Source organism: Perissodus microlepis, chromosome 18, assembly GCF_051167445.1.
Source record: "Perissodus microlepis isolate ML-2025 ecotype Zambia chromosome 18, ASM5116744v1, whole genome shotgun sequence".
NCBI lineage: Eukaryota > Metazoa > Chordata > Actinopteri > Cichliformes > Cichlidae > Perissodus > Perissodus microlepis.
This window is the reverse complement of record NC_140478.1, coordinates 23,979,463-24,003,879: the sequence shown is the minus strand read 5'-3', so window position 1 is coordinate 24,003,879 and position 24,417 is coordinate 23,979,463. Positions and strand designations below refer to the sequence as shown.

The window sequence follows — 24,417 nt, the reverse complement described above, 5'->3', positions numbered from 1 at the left end:
CAAATGATGAAGCAAATTAGTCCAGCATAGTGTCTGACTGTAGTAATAGCAATCTTTAAACATTGGCTATGACTCAGAGCAGCAGTTGAAGCATAATTACAAGCCCAGAATCATTAACTGGTCCACTAGAGCTGAGCAATGCTGGAGCGAATACCAGCATGGCATCTTTAAAGTTGACCTCATTGTGACGTGCAGCGCTGGAGTCTATCTGTCACTGTACACAGAAGCGAGGCAGCAACCGGATACGTCAATACATCCTGACAGACTCAAGGTGAGGTGTCCCTTGCTTTACAGAAGCAGTGGCTTAGTCTGGATTGATGGCAAAGCTCTGATCTAAGATGTTCGGGTTGACTACTGTGAAAACTTTTCCTTTTTTATACCGTAAGAAAGGAAAGCTGAGACCTTGTTGGCAGGCAAACACAAGGTGCTGCATCATAGAACACATTTTATGCATATTATGTAAACGAAATCACCATAAAAATTTAATCAACAAACGTTATACTTTTGTCACAGAACATAAGATATTCAGAATTTTACCCTTATTGCAGCCTAACACGTGATGGTAGATGAATGACACAATCAAGGGTGGAGCGTAGCAAATACGGCTGAGCTAATTATCTGCTTAAAAGCCCTCAGGTTGCTAGCATATCTACACATTGAACTAGATTAATCAGAGGTAAAAAATACTTAGAGGGACCGTAGAACAGCTGACAGCTGAAGTGTCATCTAATTACACAACTTAATTAGCTGTGCTAAGCAATATTTATAGGTTGATTGTTAAAACAGTCCCAGTTGCACAAGAACGCAGAGTGCTAGACTGTGTGGCAATCTCTGTTTAGATGTGTATAAGTAGTCAGTTCTCATGGCTTTGATGTTAAAAACGCTGTCTAGATTGAAACAAGAAAGAGCACTTACTCCGATACCAGGCTCCCCAGGTGGTCCTGGGTTGCCAGCCTCGCCGGTTTCTCCCTGTGATGTTACAGTGATATGTGAATTAGTTTGTGAAAAGTTTATTATCACACTGACATCAAACAGTCCAGCTTTATCAGCTAATTAGCGTATCAACTGACAACTCGGTGTTTTTTCAGTTTGTGTTTTAATAGCAGTGTCCTTGAGAAGTGGAAAGAGAAACAGCAAATATAACGAACATAATTTGAGGCAAAACTTACCAAAGAAAAAGATATAATTTTATTTCTAGGAGCTGAAAAAGATATGAGCAATATTTGGTTCTTACCTTTTCACCCACACCTCCCATTGTACCAATACTCCCAGGAGGACCTTGTGCACCCTGCAGATAAATCACAGAGACAGCAGTGAGTACAAGAATCTTATAAAAAGAAATTATTTAACAAGCTGTAATTTTTAAAAAAGCTAACTGTAACTGAAGCCTAATAGAGGACAAAGAAAACAAATATCAACTTACACTGGCTCCACCGGAACCCTGAGGACCTCTGGGGCCAGGAGGACCAGGTGGACCCTGTCAAAAGGCGAGGAGAGAGCGTATGTCCTTTATTAGGTAAACTTGGGGCATACGACTGCTGTTCAAACCTTTTGTTGGTGAGAGGCAACCAATCAGAAGAAAGAAAGAGTGTCCCAAGAGAAGGGCATTAAAACGCGTTGTTTCAAAAAGAGTATGAAGTGAGAGGCTGCACTGAGGTAAAAGCTACTCTCGGAGAATAAACATAAAAAATATGGAGTTAAAAATAAGGATAAACGGCCCCCTTCAGTGATCACTTCTTCACTCTAAGACATTGTTTTCTTCTTTTATAGTATGTAACTTTAATAATAGCATTGTCATAGCTGCTGTCTTACTTGTAGATGCAGTAGCAACAACATCAACAGACATGTCAGACCCACTGTTGTAGTTTACCACATTTTTTATTGTGCCTTGTCAGTGTCAGACACAGACAGGGAGAGAAAAAACTAAGCTGCTCTGCATCTGTGTTTATCGTGTGTAAGTGCTGGTGTGAGATTAAAACAACCCTTCATGCAAAAGCTTGTTTGTTCTGACTCTTAAAACAGTGAACAAATAATACATGATAAAACATGATGCAAAACACAGTGCACAGAAACAGACCACACGCAAATTTAAATATTTGGAATGCTTATGTTCGGTTCTTTTACATCTGCTATACAGCTGGTGGAGTCACCAGACTCAGCTACAAGCCAGAACTTCTAAACAATCAGCACAATTTCTCACTTCACTGGCTTATTCGTGAAAACAATACGAAAGAGAGCTGCACTCACCATTGGTCCGACGTCTCCATTCTCTCCCTTTTCACCAGGAGGGCCGGGCAAACCCTGGAAAGCAGACAAATTTTTCAAAACTCAGAGAAAAGGTCATGCGAGGCAGCACTCAAGGCAAAACTGCACATTCGAAAATCCACTAACGTAAAGACACATACAATTTTGCTGCTCATTAACAGGTACTTTCAGATGATGTGTATTGAATAGTGGGGTTGTAGTGTGCAACGCAATGGAGAATGCATTAATACAAGCAGAACCCCAGCGAGTAAACACACAATTAGTCAAAAAGGACACCTATTGTAATTAAAGGGTATTGGAGGCTTGGGTATAATCAGCCTGTGTAAATTGCAGGGTGGAAACGCCATCCATCTACGTCCACAGGAAAGTGGAAACAAAGGGGACAGCCGAGGCGATGCGTATTATCCAGTTCTGGGATTCAATCATGCTTGACTGAAACAGTATGAATACACCTTGGGAAGGAGGATCTATAACAGAAATGAAGAAGCTCTCACTTGCTGTTGTAGCTTATTGTGTATTGGCATAATTATGGATATTATGTGTTGTGTTGGTTTAACTCCGGTGATGGAGCATGCATAATCATAAGGTGGGTGGAAAGCAGCGGTAATGATAAGTTACTCTAAAATGAAAATGACATGCATATCGATCACTGCGAAAACATACGTGTAGTTTCAGTCCATTTTGTTGATTTACTGTACCTTTGTAATGACAGGAAAGGCTTATTTATTACAGAGTGTGACTGGGATTTAGACATGGTAATAAAGCATAGGGGTTGTACAAATGGGAAAATGAATCAAGCATCAAACAATTTCATGTCTAATGCTTTGAAGTGACAGGCGTCGATCAATATCGGACTTTCAGGCTTGTTTCTAAACTGTATATTCGAACTGATATCAAAATAGGTGCACGGATTGAATTAACAAGCATCATTCAAACACATGTAATCAATAAATATTTACTTATAACTGCCATTTCCTTTTATTTTCCACACTAGCCCTGAGCTATGAGCACACTCTGGTGTGATCAAATCTGATATTTACTCTCCTCTATGTTCCCACCTTAACCTCTTAATCTGAAGATTTCTTGCGCTCAGTGAGGACTCCAATATTCCACGGCAAACATGGCCCCAAATGATGGAGGGCTTTCAGACTGGAGCCATTCATTCCCCATAGTCAAAAATAATTAATGCTACAGATAATTGCATTGAAGAGCTGAGCTCGCAGCAGCTGCTGCCATCTATTGAAGGGCAGCTTAGCCAAACATAATTAAAAGAGTTGAGATCAAGTGCATTATGCTCAATTAAAAGCCAATTGCACTTAATAACAACGTTATCTGGCCCTATTGATCAGCAGGGTTTTGCTCTAATTTCATCCTCGGTGAGTCCTTGGATAATTGACTTTGAGTTATTCTGAAGTGTGCCGTTTCTTTATTCATTGCCACCAAAGCAAGTTTCCAAAACTTCGGTTCACTGGGTTAAATGAGCGAACGCTTGACCCCTTCGCCCTTCCTTTGACTCTGTGGAGTTCTGAGTAAGGGAGGACTGAATAGAGCAGTGCAACAGTAACATGAACACTCTTGATCTTACAAACTCTCAGTTATGTATGGGGCAAACTTCTTCACTTTTAAGTTTACTTGTTATGGTAAAATGTAATTAGGGCTCTTGTGCCTCAGCCACAAACAGCGTTGACTTCATCTACAGCTACAACACTAACAAGACCAAGTTTTTTTTTAAAACAGAATTTAATGCACAACAACCAATAATGAAGGATTGCTATATCCTTGATTACTATACTATTTCATATTTGTATGATGTTTTATAAGTGATATGCTGATATTTTTACCTGCTATTTTGCTATAAGGGCTTATAACCATGGTGCTATTTGTGAGACTTGCTGTTGGTAATTTAATAAATAAGAAGTGCATGCTCGGAGACGAATGCCTTCAAAATGATCAGGTTTGTTATGTTTTTCTCGCGATGTTTAGTTATAACTAGCTTGATGGTTCCCTTAAAGTTTTCCACTAAAAAGATAAGGTAACCTTAACGCTAACCTTCTGAATAAACCAAATTAGCCTAAACTAAACTATCCACATGTGCAATATCCAAATAAATTGAGCTAACATTAATCACTTCTGATCATATCAAACCAAATAATGGTGCAATTTGTTGGTTGTGCTTTAAATTTAAAATAGAAGTAGACATAGGTAAATGTGCATGGAGGTGGAACCAAAAATGAAGGTTACTTATTGACAAAAGCCCTAAAATATTACTGTCATGTATAAGTATATTTAATATGCCAGTCCAGTTTTATAAAGCAATTTTCAGACACACCAGTAATTTGTAAGGTCACTTGTTATATATCCAAAACAAGAAGTGTGTCAATTCAAACTCATTTTACATTGTGAGCCACATTTTGGCTACTTTCATCTTAAGCGGGCCAGACCAGTGACACTACATAATAAAAGTTCTGGTAGTTCATTGTTCACTGTGTCCCATAATTATAAAATATAAAGTTTACAGTCAGTAAGTGCAAATTGTCTTTTTTTCTCTATGAACCCACTGCAAAAAACATCCATACTGTCCAATTAGCTGGACCGGTGTCTTTGCTGGGCTGCATCTGTCCCCGGGCCTTATGTTTAACCCCCTGGTCTAAGTCCTGGTTTGTACAACACCCCTGACATTCTCATTGAAAGCAAGTTGCTGTCCTTTTTTTCTGAATCTTCTAAGGACCGAATATTTTATCTTTACTGTAATATTCCCATTAAAAAAACATCTGCAAAAGATAAATGGATTTACTGTACATTGATTTAAATACTTGGTCAAATACCACAGCAGCTGGTCTCTTACTTAGACCTGAGAGTACTAGAGGGGAGCGGTTTACTGCATGATAATAATGTAGCCTGAGTGGAAAAACCAATGGCAGTCTCTCCTCCACCACTAATGTTGCGGCAAAATGCCAAATGCAAAAATGTTCACAATGGTGATGGATTTTTTAGCACAGTCTATGCTAAGAAAAGTCCTTGAAGGGGAAAAAGCATTATTTGCCCAGGAGCAATACAAAGTGCTATTAGGAGTCAAGGCTGCATTAATAAATTATGCTTTGTTTTGATGTAATGTAAATGATGTAAGGAGAGATGAAATGTTGTCGGTTTTAGGGGTGTGGAGGAAGTCATTCTGCTCTGGATGGCTTTGACAAGGGAAAGAAATGAACATACCAATGAGGCACTGTTCAACGTGACCTGGTTGTCATGCGTTTAGAGAACAAGAGTTAGACAGTCAAAATATAGATATAAAAGTTTCAGATTTCCTCAGATTTTGGGAATACCTGCAGTCCAATGGGTCCGGGTAAACCTGGGAATCCTCTTGGTCCTTCATCTCCTTTCTGGCCAAACATACCCTGCTGTCCTCTCGGCCCAGCTTCACCATCACTGCCCTGTTAGAGGTTAAAGTGCAAGACATGCAAACACCTTTACTCTCACTCCCACTGAGCAAGTGACAATTCTACAATCACTAAGTGGGATTTTTTTCTCATTCTTCTAATCAATTTCATGGTTACAGAGTATATCCAAGCTCAGACGGGAGATGGTGGGTCGATGCGCACATTCAATCACAGATTAGGATGGACAGTTACAGTACTTGAATGGTTTTCTGAAGGACATTTTACTGCAGTTTTATCAATCCATCAATGCTGAGAACCAACATATTGTTCCCCAGGGTTCTTGGAGTGATTAGAATGCACCCATGACAGGTCAACGGTCTATCTCACTTCACTCACAGGCTATTTAAAATGCACAGTCAACCAACATGTGGAAGTTTGATTGTTCGGTTTTTCAGAGGACTGTGTGAGGAGGAAAATTAAACTTGAGACAGGAATGGACCAGAGAGAGACAACAGTTCTAAACACTGATACATTGTGCTGCTGGTCTACCAGGGGAGCAGCCATCCTACCAAAGCTTCTCATCAGGGAATGCAGGATGGAGTACAGTATAGCCAAAGGGTTATGGTAAACAGCGTATGTGAAAGATGCTGACTTCATCTCTGAAGCCAGAGGTGCACAGAGCTACGGAGGATGGAAATAAGAGACTGTTGGGAAAGAGTGAAGTGCTGACAGACTGGGAGTTTTCAGTTCAAACGCATGTCAGCACTTGAAAGTGCTTGAGGAGCTCTTACTGAGCCCTGGGACATGTACGACACTTCAGGCTATGGTACTGAATGCAGAACAGTTTAGAAGGAAATGTTAGGTGATTACAAGGAGGTGGACTAAAGTTAAAGCGACTTCATGAAAAAAAAAGTCACAAATCTAACTGTCTGAACATCTCCTCGGGGAGACTAGAAAAGAATTGTGTCTCTATGTCGAGTGCTTGACCTCAACTGCTACATAATTTGTTATTCATTGTAACACTGCATGCACAGCCTGCAACCTCCGTATATGTGTTGGCACCATCCTTGCCCTTGAAACAGAGCAATAGAGGCTTTTGCTGGAAGAAACTATCCGGACCTGCCAAAACAGATAGAAAACGCAATAACAGCTCACCATCTAAGTATGAAACACTGGTGAATTTCTTATGTCAATTCATCATGAGCAATGAAACAAATGGCAATTTTTGGGTACAATTGTACTTAATACAAGTATAAAAACAAGTATAAACCTTTACTGAATACTATATTATGTTGAAACTCTGCACTTTTCCTTCCAGTTAAACAGAAAAACTGGGCTATAAAAAAAAAAGGTCAGTAGATATAAGTTCTGCAGAGACACATTAAGTACTGTCCATCTTTTACCTTGGATTGACCTTCATCTAGTCTTAATTAATTAGTATATAAATAAAGTTTTATTTGAAGTGTAATTTATGAAAAGAAATGCAAAAGCTAACTATGAACTGTAACAGTATGTTTAGCATAACTTACATACTGCTCTCTGCTCTCTGAATTAAAGATCTCAGTCAGAAACAACTTGAAATTTTCAGTTCACACTGAAGTCCTAATTAGAAAAATGCTTTGGTAGGACTTTAATCAGCACAAGTCGGTGCATAATTACGTGCTCTAAAACTGCTAGCTGAGAGCATTTATATTTTTAAGACTCCGTACTAATTTTTGCATAGATCTGTTTAAATGTAAAAAGTGTAGCTGGTGCAATTGAATGAGATATGATTCAGCATAGTTACTTGTGGTTGTGCTTAGATCTGCAGGCACCAAACGCATGCTCGGGGAGGTGTAATTTATGACATACCTGAAATGGATCTCGCAAAATTTATGTTTAGATTGTTCATGAAAAAATGAATAAATCTAAGTGGCTCTTGTGGGGTTTTTGTTTTCCTTACATTATGTTAGAAATAAGCTTTTTCATATCTTAAAAATGTGTTGTCCTCTCAAAAGTGACATTTCCAAGATTGCTCTTGTCAACTTCATTTTTTTGTCTTTTTATAAGCCGCTGCTAAACAAGAGCACATTTGTAGGACAGGATGTTCACCACATCCTGATGAAGATCAATACTGCTTTGCCATAGACTTTCATTACGAATGCTTGACCTCAGTTGCATCTTGAAGACAACAGCACCGGTGACTGAGCTGCTGTAAATCTTGTTAAGCCTTAGCAGAGAAGGAAATTGGATCGTTCATTTTGCCAGCATACACAAGCATTTTTCCAGGATTGAGAAGTGGGGTACATAGTGTAGCCACAAGTGATAACAGCATTCAGACATGCAATAATAAAAACAGAGCAGATGATGTTAAAACTACACAGCACGAGTCAGGACTCAGTTATGAAGATATGAATACACATGAGCAGACTGACTCACCAGGACAAACAACTATTAAATAATTTGTTATGCAGCTCGGGAGCACTACCTGCTCACGGCAATCCGTCTCACCAGGTCTATTCTAGCCCCCACAGAGCCCTGCAGATGCTGGATTTGTGCTAGAATGGTTGTTAAGGCCTGATAATTTACAGCAATGAGCTGTTAGTTGCCCTCGGGCCATCAGCTATTGTAGAAACAGGACTTTCCCTGTTGTGTTAATGAGATGGAAGAGTAGAGGATGTTCTGCACCATACAAGGCAGTATTCTAAGCTAGTGCCATAGAACCTAATGTAAGGAAATGACTGGCGCACTGACTGGCACATTATTGCTGCGTGTAAGCCTGTTTTGTAAGCGCAAGGTCACAAACGTAATGCTTTGCATGAGTTTCCAGGATAACAAATACCAAATTTGTAATTGCATTTTAATTGATGGGGGATAAAAGCTTTTAAGAAAAAGTCTTTTTGGTACCCCGATACTAATACAGGACCACAACTAAAAGTTGTAATTAAAAGGAATTTTGTGCAGCATTACAATGATAAAAGGATGGGGAATTTTAAAATGAACAGGGACTGTAGCCAAAGGTTTTTGGACTGCAGAGGCAAGAGTAAAAAAGCAATAGTGCTTGCATAATATGGCCCTGACCTGCCTGAACAGTTGTTAATTTCTGTCCATCTGGGAAATGAAATATTGTTTATTAAACTAAGGGTCTCCAAGCAAGCACAATTATGACTCAAGTGTCCAGTTTTTAAATATATCTAAACACTTAAACAACCCATTTAACTGATTATATACAATCAGCAAGAAATGGCTAAGCAAAAACCTGCATAGAGTAACTTTTGCTCATATCAGAGTGTGGCTGATGATGAATCAATAAAAAGGTGTCGTCCTTCAAAACGAGACACGATTCAATGGCACGTCATTATTGGACTGCAGGTCTGGAGATAACAAGTTTCAGCCGGCAGCCTTTTGGTCTTATTACACCCTCCCTGTCTTCATGGGGGCTTGTTTTGGAAAAAAAATGTTTTTAAAATCTGATTTCCCATTTCACTGTTCTTACCCAGAAGCCAGTATGGTAATGAAGACATGACATTAAGAAGACAGCACTTACTTTTGTAGGCATCACAAATGATGGAAAGAAAGTCTTTAAAAATTCAGGAAAGGTGAAATAAAGGTTGGAAAGTTTTGTGAAAACAGAAAGCAATATTCAGAGTGGATTTTAGTACAGTATAAACGGGTATTCATGTAACTTTTAATGTTTTAGGATTACATTCTTATCGGTGTATGAAAATACTTCAGAGAATAAACTTTGACATTAGATGGTCAGAGGATGAGATACTCACAGCTGGACCAGGAGCTCCAACTACACCCTGGAGACCAGTTGGGCCTGGTGGACCCTACAAACAGGAGGAAGCTGATTATTAAGATGTACATGATAGACACGCCATCTGAATCGAGCAATGAAATATAGGGCAGTTGCATGCTAAACCTGATCTCCATCACACACTGTCTACCTGGAATAATGACATTTGTACCGGCAAGAAAAATCTAATTCAATCTGGAATGTATTTGACGTGATGCGTGTGAGGACAAACAAAAGTCAACTGAAAAAATACAAGCGTTTAAGATGAGGACAGAACACGCTGCAATTCTTATTACAAACTAAGTAACCATTTTGTAAACATAGCAGCACTTCAGCTAGTATTTTATATGCTGCAGACTTTTAAGGGCAAAATAAGAAACATTTTCTAGCAATCTATTCCTTTTGTTCTACTCAATTCAGTGGTGAAATCAGCATCTTTAGTTATTTAACATGAATTGTAATAAAACTCACTGATTTGAATGAATCTGTGACATAAAACTTCATTAAAAGAGAGCGAGAGGGGAAGAAAAAGACTCACAAGTTCACCCTTGTCTCCTTTACTTCCTTTCTGTCCAGGTCCACCAACTTCTCCCTGCAGTGTAACAAGCACATACAGACAAAGCAGAGCTCAAATCTCTCTCCTCCATGTTTAGTCAAAGTCTAATATCTTAAAGTGTCACCTTTACCATGATTAGGCAGTAAATATTTCTCAAGAGAATCTAATTTGATTGGCCCACAAAGACCTTGGGTGAGTGTTTGTAATTAATTGATTGGCTCCCTGTCTAACCCCATTGGCTCTATGATTGACAAAATGCTGTGGCCAAAGACGTGACTGGGATTGAAGAGGGTGTCATGGTTACAAAAATAAAAATGCAAATTTCTGGTTCAGTGTATCAAGTGTGGATGTGGGATTTGCTGGCCTCAGGGTACACAGGATGTGTAAACAACTGGCTATTTCAGTACATGGATTTGTTTGTCTATTTGCATTTAAGAAGATTTCTAAAGCCGTTAGTGTGTGCTTATTTTGTTTACTTAATGTAAGATTCTATCGGGAGTAATTGCTGTCATAACAAGCTTGCAGTTAAGTACATTGATACAAGAATACTTTAGAATAAAGAGGAGTTCATAGTTGAAGCTGACAGCTCTCTTTGAGGTTATAAAATAATGGTTTTTTTTTTTTCATTTCTCTGTTTTTATCTTTAACCAAGAACTTAAAAGCTTTTGTTTTTAACAAACAAAACATTATAACTCCCTGTAGCAAATATAAAAATCAATCAACTCTAGGTTTTAAGGTATTAAAACTTTGCTCCACCTTGTCACCATCTTCACCAGGAGGACCCTGTGGACCAGCTGGACCAGGAAGACCAATAGGACCTTGAATGCCATCACGGCCAGCAGGACCCATGGGACCTTTCTCTCCCTAAAACATAATTTGCACAATATTGTAAAATCTTGACATATTGAACTTAAATAGGTATTTCACCAAGTAAAATTTAGAAAAAAAACTCACAGGACCCCCTTTTTCTCCAGCAGGGCCAGGTGGTCCTTGAGGACCATTGCGTCCTGTGGGACCAATGGGACCTCCGGAGCCAGCAGGACCTCTCTCTCCAGGAGAACCCTGTAAACAAACACTCATCAGTCACTGCTGTCTTACTCAAAAACGCAATTTGCGTACAGTAAAGCTAAGAAACAGTTAAGCAAAAAGCAAGTGTGTTTTGTCTAGACTTAAGCTTAAAAAGGGTAAATTGATTTGAAAGTCTGCCTAGAAAGAAAATTCTGGTATTTTAAACTTCAAGGCACATTTTCATGTCTAAAGTATCAAAGAGAGCAATACTTGAAATCTGTCTCTTATTAAGGAAAAAAGACAATACTTTTGACTGGATTGGCTCCATATAAGACATGTTTAGACTGTTCTCTAAAAGCAGAATGTAAGGGACTCCTTCAGAGTCAGGCATCAGAAATATTGTAAGAGGCTAATTGCTACAGGAAGACAATGGTGTAAACCCAAGTGATAGTTTGAGAGAGCTGTCTAAATAAGACAGTTAGAGTTCTGTTATAGAGTTAGAGAGCAAAAAGAAATCTTATGTGTGTTATGTGAGATAGATAGTGTCATGGTCCTGGGTCGGTGACCCAGCGCTTCAAGTTTATTATTATAATTTTTCTAGTTTATTCTGATTTTGTATTTGTTCTTAGGGTTTGAGTTGTGTCTCTCCTCTGTGTTCTGTTCGTGTCCCCAGTTGGTTGTGTAAAACAGTCTGTGTGTTTCCTGTTTTACTTTGTAGGTTTGTGTCTCGTTATGTCCATTAGTTCCAGCTGTGTCCCCGCCTGTCTGCCATTTCCTAATTACCTTGCGTGTGTATTTATACTGCGTGTCTGCCTGTGCTCCTTGTCGCGACCTTATGTTCCAGGTTTGTTTGTTAGTTTCACCCAGTTTAGGTTTATGTTCAGTCCTGCCCTCACTTCCGTTATTTTCACTGTAAATAAACCTCCACTCGCATCTCCATCACCGTCTGCATTTTGGGTCCTCATTTATTCATCACACGACTGCTGCCCCAGTTGTGACAGATAGATATTAAAAATGTTAAATCACAGTTCATGTTTGTGCGTGGTTGGCAATATACTGATTCCCAATATATTTTAAGGTTTTCACTTGTGTCTACTTGTGGATGGACAAATGGATGGAAACATTCCTATCTGACAACCCTGGGACTAGTAGACCACTATGACCATTTTGACTGAAATGATTACTACCTGTCAAACAGGCGAAAAAAAGTAAAATAAAAAAACTCCAACAAAAACACATTTGGTTCTAAGAATAAAGAGACCCTTTGTAGACAGAGTAGAGATAATATTATTAGCTAAAGCTATTTTGTTGACCTGGCATCAGTATATGCGACATGCATGACATGCATGTCATGCATGTCGTGCATGACAGGATAATGTCAAAAAGCAATCTCAGACACTTAGAATAACAATCTCAGCCTGCTGGACTCCTCTGTCAGATTACGTTACAGCCATTTCACAGTTGCCGATTATATTATTGTCGCTTTCTGTCCCTATTACGAGACCCACAAATGACAAAAAAGAGTCAAGACATTTAAACGCCATGTTTTTTTTAACTGGATTAGCTCTAGCCTGTCAGTTTACTTTAAAGAAATTTTGAAGGAATAGGATTCCCGGAGAATATTGTCACGATAATGTGAAGTAGATTTGAATGAAAAACATCACAAACATAAAAGCCTATTATCTGTGCACATACAACAACTAAGTTTTCCCTCAAGACGATGGTAGCATTTGCAGTCTGGTGCAAAATAAAATATATGCAAAATATTTCATTGTTAGAAGTACTAACCACAGTAACTAAGCGCAGCATTACTATAAGCTGTGACATGCTAGAAATATAGCCATTAACTGATAACCATTCTAAAATTACACTGACCCTGCTGACAGCCTCAAAGCTTACCTATGAAAGGAGTCACTGATGAACACGCTTATCTATTTAATAGGCTGGAGCTGCTTTCCCCAGCCAAGGCCTTTTGGAAGGTCTCACCATTTCCCCCACATCAGCATGCCTTATTACCCTGCTCTTCACTATTCCCAGGTGGGTGCTCATCACTGTGTAGGTACCCCAGATCACATGAACTGCAACTACATTGTTGATCACGAGGTCTTTTTGGCATTCCCTTACCCAGGGAAGGTCTGGGTAGAGCCGCTTTCAAATAAAATGAAATGTGCATGTGTACAGGCCAAAGCTTCAGACTGATTCACACGAAAAACACACACTCTGATTCAGCTGCTGATGTGAGATGCCACCTGGCACTCATATGCCTGGCCCGTTTCATGACAGACATTGCTGGTGACACACACCAAGCTCCAAACTGTCATGCACAGCCTGCCAACTTGGCCACGATGACACACATGCGCAAACAAGCACACACACATTCCTTTGAATCAAATAACTTTATACTTTTTCAGTCCGTTTCCCGCCCTTTCATTTCACCCATGTTTTTCTCGTAAAGTTTGTGACTTGTCGCATTCATCCTTTCTTTTTTTCCTGTGCTATTCTTTCCTGATCAGTCTCTTTCAAATACACAGACGAGAAAAGAAACGCACACACAGAACTCACACACTTTCCCACAGAACAACAGCAGCTCAAACTCTGGCAGGAAATCGATGAAGGAAAATATCACATCTCTTGTGTGCGTGGGCATTACACACCGGACTCCTTTTAAGGAGTTTTTTTGAAATCTACCAAAACACTCTATCACACGTTTCCATCCAATGGCTTGCTTTCAAGCCAATTTAAGAAAACTATCTCATTTCGCTGTGGAAATGGTTTCACTCCTTCAGAGAACGCCCCTCTTCTCACTTTCATCATCTTTTCATCAGTGCTCTGCATATCCGCTGTCATCTAATCTGGTGTTGCTCTGTCGCTGGTGAGCAGGGGCAATTATCGGGAGCCCACGTTTAACGCTTGAACAAAATGTCAGCCAGTTCAAAGCAGCCTGTCAGTCAGCTTTCTGTACAAAATCACCGCTGGAGCTCCTGAGGCTTTTCATTGCATATATCGCAAACTGAGGGGCTTAGAGACAAAGGCAGAGTAAAAGTGCCCTACTTTTTTTTTTAGATTACCCACCCAATTTTGCTTCTTTTCAGGGCCACAAAGTATGTATGAGCAAGTGTGATGACATTCCTGCTATAGTGTATATGATTCTTTACTGTGATCGATGCTGAATGAAACAATGAGTTCATTACAGAAAGATAAACTTTGTTTCTTTTCTTGGAATTGTCATTTGAGTGAAAACTGTGCAATGGCAGTTGCTATAGTAACAAATAAGTATTAGAGGGAGACATTTGTGACCAATCGAGTAACAGGGATGACTTGCTGTTCGATTAAGCAATTAGGCAATGGTTAGATCATTATTCAAGCAAAGGTGTTGGACAAAGCACTATAAATCAAGCAGAGTTTTTTTTACTCAAACTGTGGTACAGACATTTATATGCTACATAAATTTAACAGCTGAAAATTATTATTTTTATACTGAACAATAAACACCAGTCTGAGGCGTGAAATGCAGTGAGAAGAAAGAACAGCATTAGCAAAGACATGCATACTCTATAGCGTAACTTAGGACAGAGACTTTTTACCATCCAGTTTATGACAAAAGAAGTAGCTTTACTTCTTTCTTAGCCATAAAATAAACTAAACAAAGAAAACAGAAATTAAAAATGCCATTTGGCCCTGAATATTGAAGTACATATTCATATTGAACGCCATGATTTAAGCAATGATGTCACAGAATTCGATCGTACCACCCCACTTGGTTCTACCACCCTCCACACTGCAGCTTATATAGCACGTGCTGCTGGATGACCAAAGTACGGAGCTGTGCACAGCATGTGTGACTCCATTCTCCAATAGCACCAGCTACTTTTCGCTGCAATCTCTGTGGCAAGAGAGATGAGGTAACCATAGTAACAGGCTACTTACGATGGGGCCAGGAGGACCCTGAGGCCCTTCTCCTCCCTTTAAGCCACCTGGACCCTGAAAGCAGAGGACAGGAGAGGGTTAGATCTCACTCACTGCAGGCTGCCACTCAATGCTATTCAAAGAGCAGTAATCACAGCTGTCAAATGGGCTTCTGAACATTACTGTGTGGATGTATGCATGTAAGTAGATACGCATGCTTGAACTGTGTATGAGCACGCACATAAGGAGGGCTTGGCTCTAGAAAATCATAGCATAACTGGCAATTAGAAAAATTGAATCATAAATAATCAAGTAAGGATGAAACAACTATTTACTAATTTAGTATCTGTTTGTACATTTTAGTTATGGGATGCTTTGATTGAATTGACTACCAAATAGTAGCCAGTTTTGGCTAATTGTGCATGTTTTTAATCCTCAATTTTAAAGTCTTTTAAAGGTTTTCTTTTAAAAAGCTGTAATAAAGCAAATGAATACCCGTGAAAAAACAAAACTTAATCACTCAGTAAAAGTGGTATGAAACTTCAATCAGAAAGGGCATTTTCAGCCTGGTGGTAATTTACATCCTGTTAATGATTATTTGGAAGGAGTAACAGTTAGTGAGGAGATTTGCCTGAAATCCATGCTAAAAAAAGGAACTGATTAAATTAATTCATTATAGCACGAAACTTTTACTTAAGTTCAGTTCTCCACCAGAGAAAATGTATCTCTTAGTTAATAATTCGTGATACAGCTTCTTCTGTAGGCATATTTACATTATTAATATAACAGGAATAATTTCAAGAAGCATCAGAGAAAATGAAAAAGAGAAAAAAAACGAAGCCCAAGGTGGGCTACAAGTTCAGGTATAGTCCATTTATCTCTGGCATTTTGTCATCTCTTCAAGATCTTGGTCCTTGAATGTCAAATCCTGTGCTGAATCACAGCGCCAGGAGGCTGAGACTGCTTATGGAAAACACAGTTCACCAGAGGCTGTAAAGACTTTCATTATAATAACTAATTTACAAGCTTCAACAGAGCCAGGGGGTGCAGAGGCTGCCAAGCAGGCTCTCCACTTCCACATTTCACCACGGTGCATTAGAAGACTGGAAGGATCTTTCTTTGCTGGACAGACAAAAAGTTATTTATTGGCTCATATATCGTCACTATGCCTTTCTTTAAGACTGAGCGATGTGATGAAGAGTGTGTGTGTGTCTCTCTATGCCCATAAAAAAAGAAAAATAAACTGTGTGTGCTCAGTGGCAATATGTATATTTGTATGTGTGTGCGCGTGTGTGTGGGTGTGTGTCTGTCTACACTTACTCTGCAAAAGGAAAAAGATTTAAACTCTTTTTCTCAAACGGATCTTTCTGAGTTAATTTCAGTCATTTCAAAGAGGTCCTACCAATAACAAATGTTTCAGTCTTAAAAATGATCAACCTATCTCTAATGTACCAGAGGCCTTCAAGCTGGCAATACTTAAACCGTTACTTAAAAAGCTATCGCTTCACCCAGCTGTCTTAGGTAATTATAGGCCAATCTCCAACCTTCCTTTTATCTCAAAAATTCTTGAAAAACTAGCTGTAAAACAGTATGTGAAGGTTACATATGATCTTTTTATGGCCTCTCACAGTGGACACATCTCAGTGCTTGTCCTGCTAGACCTCAGTGCACCGTTCAGCATTGTTGACCATAACATTTTAGAGCATTAGAGCATCCTGTAGGTATTAAAGGTACTGCACTGCAGTGGTTTGAATCATATCTATCTAATAGGCTCCAATTTATTCATATAAATGGAGAGTCCTCTTTACACGCTGAGGTTAATTTTGGAGTTCCACAGGGTTATGTGCTAGGACCAATTGTGTTTACATTATACATGCTTCTCTTAGGCATCAGAAGGTATAGCATAATTTTCCCTACTATGCAGATGACACAACTTTATCTTCCTATTAAGCCAGATAACACACACCAATTAGGTAAACTTGGAATTTCTTACGGACATAAAGACCTGGATTACCTCTAATTTTATGTTTCTAAATTCAGATAAAATTGAGGTTATTGTACTCTGTCCAAAAAGTCTTACAAATATGGTATCTAACCAGATGCTTACTCTGGATGGCATTATCTTTGCCTCTTGTAACATTGTGAGGAACCTTGGAGTCGTTTTTGATAAGAATATGTCCTTCAATGTGCATATTAAATAAATATGTAGGATTGCTTTTGTACAATATTGTACAATATTGAGAAATGATATGTCATGTCTCAGAATGACGCTGAAAAACTAGTTCATGCATTTATTACTTCTAGGCTGGACTACTGTAATTCATTATTATTAGGATGTCCTAAAAAAAAACTTCCTGAAAAGCCTTGAGTTTATCTGTGGCAGGAGTACTGACAGGGACTAGAAAAAGAGAGCATATTGCTCCTATATTGGCTTCCCTTAATTGGCTCCCTATTAAATCCAGAATCAAATTTAAAATCCTGCTCCTCAAATACAAGGTTTTGAATAATCAGGCCCCATTTTATCTTAATGACTTTATAGTACCGCATCACCCCATTAGAGCACTACACTTTCAGACTGCAGTCTTACTTGGGGTTCCTAGAGTATTTAAAAGTATAATGGGAGGCAAAGCTTTCAGCTTTCAGGCCCCTCTTCTGTGGAACCAGCTTCCAGTTAGGATTCAAGAGACAGACACCCTCTCTACTTTTAATATTAGGCTTCAAACTTTCCTTTTTGATAAATCATATAGTTAGCGTTGGATCAGGTAACCCTGAATCCTTCCTTTTGTGCTCCAATAGGTGTAGGCTGCTGGGGGATTCCCATGATGCACTGGGTGTTTCTTCTTCAGTCACCTTTTTGACTCACTATGCATTTATACACCTCTCTGCATTTAATTATTAGTTATTATTAATCTCTGGCTCTCTTCCACAGCATGCCTTTCTCCTGTCTTCCTCCCCTCACTTCCAACCAGTCGCGGATGATGCCGCCCATCCCTGAGCCTGGTTCTTCTGGAGGTTTCTTCCTGTTAAAAGGGAGTTTTTCCTTCCCACTGATGCTAACTAATAGGGGGTCATATGATTGCTGGGGTTTTCTCTGTTTTCTGTGTATTATTGTAGGATCTTTACCTTACAATATAAAGTGCCTTGAGGCAACTGTTGATGTGGTTTAACACTATATAAATAAAACTGAACTGAATTGAAGATTTATGCTTTTATTTTCACTAATACAAGAAGTGCACATATCCATGTGTGTCTGTTTCTGTGTGTGGATGAAATCACTTTGACAGAGTGGGAGGTTGTGTGAGTTTTTTTCACACAGTATATGTGTACTCCCGTTATAAAAGGAAAGCCATTCCTTAGCACACATGGGGCAAACATAACGGCTGCAATAAGTCTGAGCAGTGCTGTCATGTGCTCCCTTAATGGTCAGCCTTGAAATGAGCTTCAACCACAGTTCCCCAAGTTGATCCTCAGTCAGCATCCTCCCTGACCTTGAACTTTTTCTCACTCACACCCACTCTTATTGAGAATTAATTCAGGTTATGCAGAAGGCTAGAGTGCATGAGATGCAGTCAGTAAGTTGTGGGTTTGAATCAGAATCAAAGGGATCTGACTCATTCTTCGATAGAAAACTAAACACGAATTCCTTATAGGCTCCACTAGTGCAATTCTAAATGAGGAAATTCACGCCTACGACATGCAGCATAGTGCTGATTAGAGGGACATTCTTTATGTCATAGCCACATTGGAAAAAAACAAAACAAAACACATTTTTAAAATTGCTGACACCAGTAATGATAAAATATATCAATCTGTGTATTACTGAATCTTCTCAGTTCTATGAAAGCCCATTCTGTAACGTTCAGTCAGGTCCACTGCCAAGTGTGACATTTGGTTTAACAGCAGGTTGTTAGCCTGGTAATTGGAGTTTGGAGCTAAATTCAGCTGGGTGGATGCTCAGGATGTGGGATGGCACAGTTTCATGTGGACATGTTAAGTATGTTTGCGTTAATGTATTAATCTGTGGGAGGTCTCTGTGTTACCATGGCCCCTGGAAGACCTCTTGCACCTTGGAAACCTCTCAGGCCAGCAGGTCCTGGCTTGCCGCTAGGACCCTGAAGACCTGGATCACCCTACAGAGGGAAAGAGAATAAGTCAGTTAACTGACATTGGGTAATCATGAAAGGCAGAGTTCCTTTATGTGAAAACAAAGAAGAGCTCAATCTGTGAGAATGACAGAAAAAAAAGATTGATCTCGTGATAACAGCTAAAATTATACGTAATTATGCGGGAACAATAGCAAGTGATTAAAATGTAATGGCAAAAAAAGAAAATGTAGGCCAGTAAACATAGAGCTATCCAAAGAATAATTAAGACTAGCACAGACTGGATATTGAACAACACCCCCCCCACCCCAAAAAAAGAAACATGTGGTTGTTAAATATTTTTATCAGTGTATTTCAGTTTACCTACACACTATTATACCAATATATGTCGGTTACAAAGCTGTTAAACTGGGGTGAAAAAAGCATGTTAAGAACAAAAATGAATTCTGTAAGTTGCTAAAAGAACAATAATTTTAAATAACACTAAAGTAGACAGATGCACTGTTTAACAAGGCTTTCTGTATAATCAAAGAAGTTTTGACCTATATTTATCTGAATTTGAATGCATGGTCATTTACCTTTCCACCCTCTTTTCCAGCAGCTCCAGGTAGACCTTGTTCACCAGGTGGACCAGGAGAGCCAGGGTGTCCTCGCTCTCCACTTGGTCCTGTCTCTCCAGTTGGTCCCTTTCAAGGACAAACACGACACATTAAGGTTAATCAACTATAAAATATAATTGCTATAATTCCGGGGTCTTCATAGTAACTCCAAATTGATGATCAGCGACACTGATTATTTGAAAACCATCTAATGCATTCTAATTACTATTTTAAGGATAAGCTATTATTACTGATATATACCTAGATTTCTGTACTCCATAACTCCTAAACTAGAGACACAGAATATATGTGCACAACAGAGGAGGTAATGGTGACATTCGCTGAATATCTACCTGTGGTCCAACCACTCCTCCAGGCCCCGGAGGTCCAGTCTTCCCTTGGAAGCCCTGAGGAAGATGTCAGAGATATCAAAGATATTACTGGACAAATTTTGATATTTGATTTACTGACATCTTTGTGTTGTACAATAGGTAAACATTAGGTCATAAAGAAAGTCAGTTTTAACTACACTACACTGTAATGTATCGTTAAGCTGACAAAATATTTCTCACACCCTAAATCTGGCACCTGCAGGTATAAGCAAGTTAAATGTTTTTCAAACCTTTTTAATACCACTGTAAAAGTGCTTGCACTTTTACAGTGGTATTAAAAAAAAAAAACACACATAGACAGTCGCTTGCTTTTTCAGTATGAAGTGCCTGTAAAACCTGTGCAGTAAACACGATCCAAGTTTGGTTGTTCTTTCTTCAGAAGCAGAAGAAGTCCTTATGCATACAAAATGTAATGCTTAATGCTTACAGCAAATTATGGAGCTGTAAACACAAAACCAATTAGACATTATAGGACTGTACACCACTAAAGAAGCAAGAACAGATAATGAGTAGACTTCAGCATTACAGATGACGCACTTAATCAGCTCGTTGTCATGCCTATATCCTATTTCTTCTACTCCTAGCGATGTTACTTGTTTACCTTTTGTAAAAAAAACATTTAAAAAAGTATTCATTAAAAGTAAAAAAAACCCCAATCTTTACTTCAACATCATTGAAATACACTAACTGTAGCTATTTGAGAGGCTGAAAGACGCAATACGTGACTTCACAACATCACAACACAAGGTGTTAATGTACAAAACTACCCACTAACCGTTTCTCCCCGCTGTCCAGGATGACCGGGTAGCCCGTCTTTCCCTGGTGGGCCCTGGAGGTGAACAGGTGGATAGTTCATAAGGATCAAGATATCAGGTGTGTATTAATATTTGAAAATCTTGCATGAAAAGCATCAACATGGTTGTGAATGGTGCCAGCTCACTGACAGTTTGACAGCAGCTACTTACATTAGGTCCTTTGGGTCCAGGGAAACCGACAGGTCCCTGTGGTCCTTGAGGTCCCTGAAATGAAAATAAAATAAATCAAGCAGTCAGAATAGCGAATGACAACCACAACATGTAAATGGAATATAATTAGATTCACACTGAGAAACCTAGCTGTTTCACTGTTGCAGTTAAGAAATATATAGCACTGCCTCGTTCATTATGAATTTGCTGGCTTTTTGTGACACAAATTAGGTTACACAAATAAGTATAAGGTTGCTCATTTAAAATTAACTAGCCAAAGGATTTAAAATCTAAGTGCTTCACTGAAATTACAAAAAGCTACAATTCACTCTGAGTTCAAGTTTAAGTTCAATCCAACTGATATACTTTTGGTGTCACAGAGTTTGTGTGCAAAACAAGAGTGGCTGATCAAACAAAACCCAATACTAACCCGCTCCCCTGGCAGGCCGGGAGGTCCATCATTGCCTGAGTTGCCCTGAGGAGATAGACAGGGTACAGAGCAATTTTGTGAACTTCATCAACACAGGTAGTGTGAAATATGAATCAAATTCATGCAAATCATTGATACCGAGGTTACACACCAAGTCAAGGTGTGCATGCATGCACATTTATTTCCCTGCATGATTTACCAAAGGGGAACTATGTTTTAGCTTACCATTGCCAGTGTGTGAATGTGTGTGTGAATGGGTGAATGACTGAATGTAGTGTAAAGCGCTTTGGGGTCCTTAGGGACTGAGTAAAGCGCTACACAAATGCAGGCCATTTACCATTTTATAATATCGATACACTATAATTTTATATTTAGGTAGCTCTATATTTATGTAAGACTTTCAACAGACACACAGATACAGTACTATGTATAATAACTTATGTATAATACGTGAGCACAGTAACATGTATTTCACATAGCAGCTGTACCAAACTACTGATTTTAATCATGCTCCATACAAAAATATAAACATAAAGATATATTTTATATCAGTCAAACTGCCATTAAAAACCTGAAATGGGCATTTACCTTAGCACCTGGCTTTCCTGTTGGTCCTCTAGCACCACGGCCACCGCGTGGACCCTAAATTCATTAAATATATTTACAGAAATAATAAGTTCAGTTTTAGAAAGCGTAAAACAATAAGAAGCAAATCCTAAGAATAATTTTATTTAAGGGCAATTGCCATCCCTGCCCCTCTCTAAAATTCTCTACCTACTGCATATCTTTTTCAGAAAACAAAAAACACATAAACCCCATAGACAACCCTTTAAAGGATGAGATTTTCATTTAAACACAATACATCATTTATGTGGAGAGCTCGGGCTGAGCTGGCAGACAGATGAATTGCCTACCGTTGGGCCACGTTGCCCTCTAGGGCCAGATTTGCCAGCAATTCCCTGAAAACAGAAAAACAAAAGTTTTGATTTAGGACAAAAATCACGCATCACCTAATTTAATACTTCTTAATATCCTTTTTGGGAAGTTTTAGCTGAGCCATCATCAGACAGAAGCAACTGTTCCGGGAGTTTGAGTCAGGGAAACAGCACTTAAGGACAAAATAAATAATCAAATTGATGCTGTAAGTGGTTACCCATAGGCACTCGACAGTTTGAACTAGCTGTCGGTTCTAGCAGGCTGGGGCCGAGCATGTCTGCTTCTCAATGTCTGTACGAGCGCAGTTTGTCTTGTCAATAATAACCAGCTCCATTCTGAAACCCTCACTCTCATCCCTTTGGCTCAAACACTCACTAGTTTCATTCACACAGCTGAATATAGTTGTCAGTCCTCCATGAAGACCTACAGTACATCTTTACAGCAGCCTTCTGGGTACGGCCTTTGTAGCGCGACAGAGTTAGTGTTGAAAGCCTGCACTGAGCCTTGACCTCAAACACATTCCAACAGCTTTGTTATAAAATAGGATGACAGTCCTCACTGATCCTGTGGCTAAAAGAAAGTAAATTGCTATAAGGGTCAAAATCAGACCCTTTGGTAGGCTAGGTTCAGTTATTGTGCAAATGTACTGTCTCTTACAGCAGCAGATTCATTGTTTTGGAAGTCGATGGTCATGTACATATTTTTGTACAAATTTCAGAGTTAATTTGAATGTATGCAATCACAGTATACTGTTTGGAATCAAGTTGAGATTTTTTTTAACACACACAGTAGAGTAGGCAGATCTATTTATTTGTTTTCAACCAGATCCAAGCTTGTAGTGTCAAAGTTTAATCGTATGTGTCTCCTTTTAAGATGTAAGATGCCCCTTGATCACTAGGAAAGCTGAGTGACTCTGTATGCATGCATTTAATAATTTTTTTTCCTCACCCTTGTTCCTTTCTCGCCGTTTGCCCCAGGGAATCCAGGAAAGCCATTGGAGCCCTGCAGGGCAAGTAGAGAAAAAAAGTCAGAGAGAAGGACTGAGTGAGCAAAAGGAGAAATACATTCACATATTCGAGAGCATAAAATAACACTCTGCAGCAGTCCTTTAGCACTTTACTGAACAGGGCTAATTAATAAGAAACTGTACAGTCCTTCCACATAAAAGACTAACTTGCCAGCCGATTCATATCAGTGGGTGTGCAGTTTATAGTTTGTCATCCCCTTAGAAAAATGAACACCTTCTTTTTAAGGCATCAAAAGAACCCGGTCACTTTGACACTTTCTGACACACAGACAGACAGACAAAGGTGTTGTTAGGTTGTTAGCAAAGTGTCTAGTGAGGAGGAAGATAAAACTGGCAGTGTGAGTAAATAAAGACAAAGAAAACGGAAACGGTGGATTCCCTTTGTTACCCATCAGCAATTTAGTTAGTGGACTTTTGCAGGCTGTGCTGTCTGATAATGAGAATGGTGCCAGTCAAACAAATACTAGGAGGGTAATCACTGTTGGATGAATTAACAGGAGTACCAAGCAGCTTACCAATATAGCTTCCCTTCATGCAGAATTAGGCAGCATAATTATACGTTCAACCAATTTAAGTTAAACATTTCTCTGACCCAGCTGTGCTCCAAGGTCACGGGCATATATGGGTGTGTTGAGTTTAAAACGCTCTCTGATGCACAGTATGATGCGCTATGTGGTATCCATAGTGCTCATTATTGCACACATGCATATGTATACAAGGAATAATTCTGTGCAGTATAGGCAAGGGTGCCACAACAGGTCAGCGTGGGCAGAAACGCAAGAAGTAAACAGCTCAACATTGTGGAGACAGCAGGAAAGGGACATCTATGCTGCTTAATTTGTTTTTCACAGAGGTGCAGTTATGGTAAACTGAAAGGAGAGCTGGTACTGGACAAGCACGACTTGCACCATGGAGATAAGACTACTGAAGCTCTTGCAAATGGCATCCAGAATTAACAGTGTGGGAAAGCTGTTAACAGAGAGTGATGGGGTGCAGCAGCCAAAAACACAGCCATTGGAGGGATTCATGCACAGGCTGATTGAGGGGGATAAAGGCTGTTAATGGGCCAAGACTT

General features: G+C 39.2%; 1 protein-coding gene across 1 annotated transcript in view; it reads right to left on the bottom strand.

Moving 5' to 3' along the window:
• col11a1b (collagen, type XI, alpha 1b) overlaps window positions 1-24,417 on the bottom strand; it is an 81,809-nt gene that overhangs the window by 14,247 nt on the left and 43,145 nt on the right. Inside the window, exons 32-50 of the mRNA XM_084911862.1 lie at window positions 23,264-23,317; window positions 22,294-22,338; window positions 21,968-22,021; window positions 21,380-21,424; window positions 20,950-21,003; window positions 20,760-20,813; window positions 19,946-19,999; window positions 19,572-19,679; window positions 18,931-19,020; window positions 14,912-14,965; window positions 10,931-11,038; window positions 10,733-10,840; window positions 9,959-10,012; window positions 9,401-9,454; window positions 5,589-5,696; window positions 2,248-2,301; window positions 1,424-1,477; window positions 1,235-1,288; window positions 916-969 (exon numbers count right to left, since the gene is read on the bottom strand). Coding sequence (XP_084767988.1) covers window positions 916-969; window positions 1,235-1,288; window positions 1,424-1,477; window positions 2,248-2,301; window positions 5,589-5,696; window positions 9,401-9,454; window positions 9,959-10,012; window positions 10,733-10,840; window positions 10,931-11,038; window positions 14,912-14,965; window positions 18,931-19,020; window positions 19,572-19,679; window positions 19,946-19,999; window positions 20,760-20,813; window positions 20,950-21,003; window positions 21,380-21,424; window positions 21,968-22,021; window positions 22,294-22,338; window positions 23,264-23,317 — 1,260 coding nt within the window. The remainder of the gene's footprint in view (window positions 1-915; window positions 970-1,234; window positions 1,289-1,423; window positions 1,478-2,247; window positions 2,302-5,588; window positions 5,697-9,400; window positions 9,455-9,958; window positions 10,013-10,732; window positions 10,841-10,930; window positions 11,039-14,911; window positions 14,966-18,930; window positions 19,021-19,571; window positions 19,680-19,945; window positions 20,000-20,759; window positions 20,814-20,949; window positions 21,004-21,379; window positions 21,425-21,967; window positions 22,022-22,293; window positions 22,339-23,263; window positions 23,318-24,417) is intronic.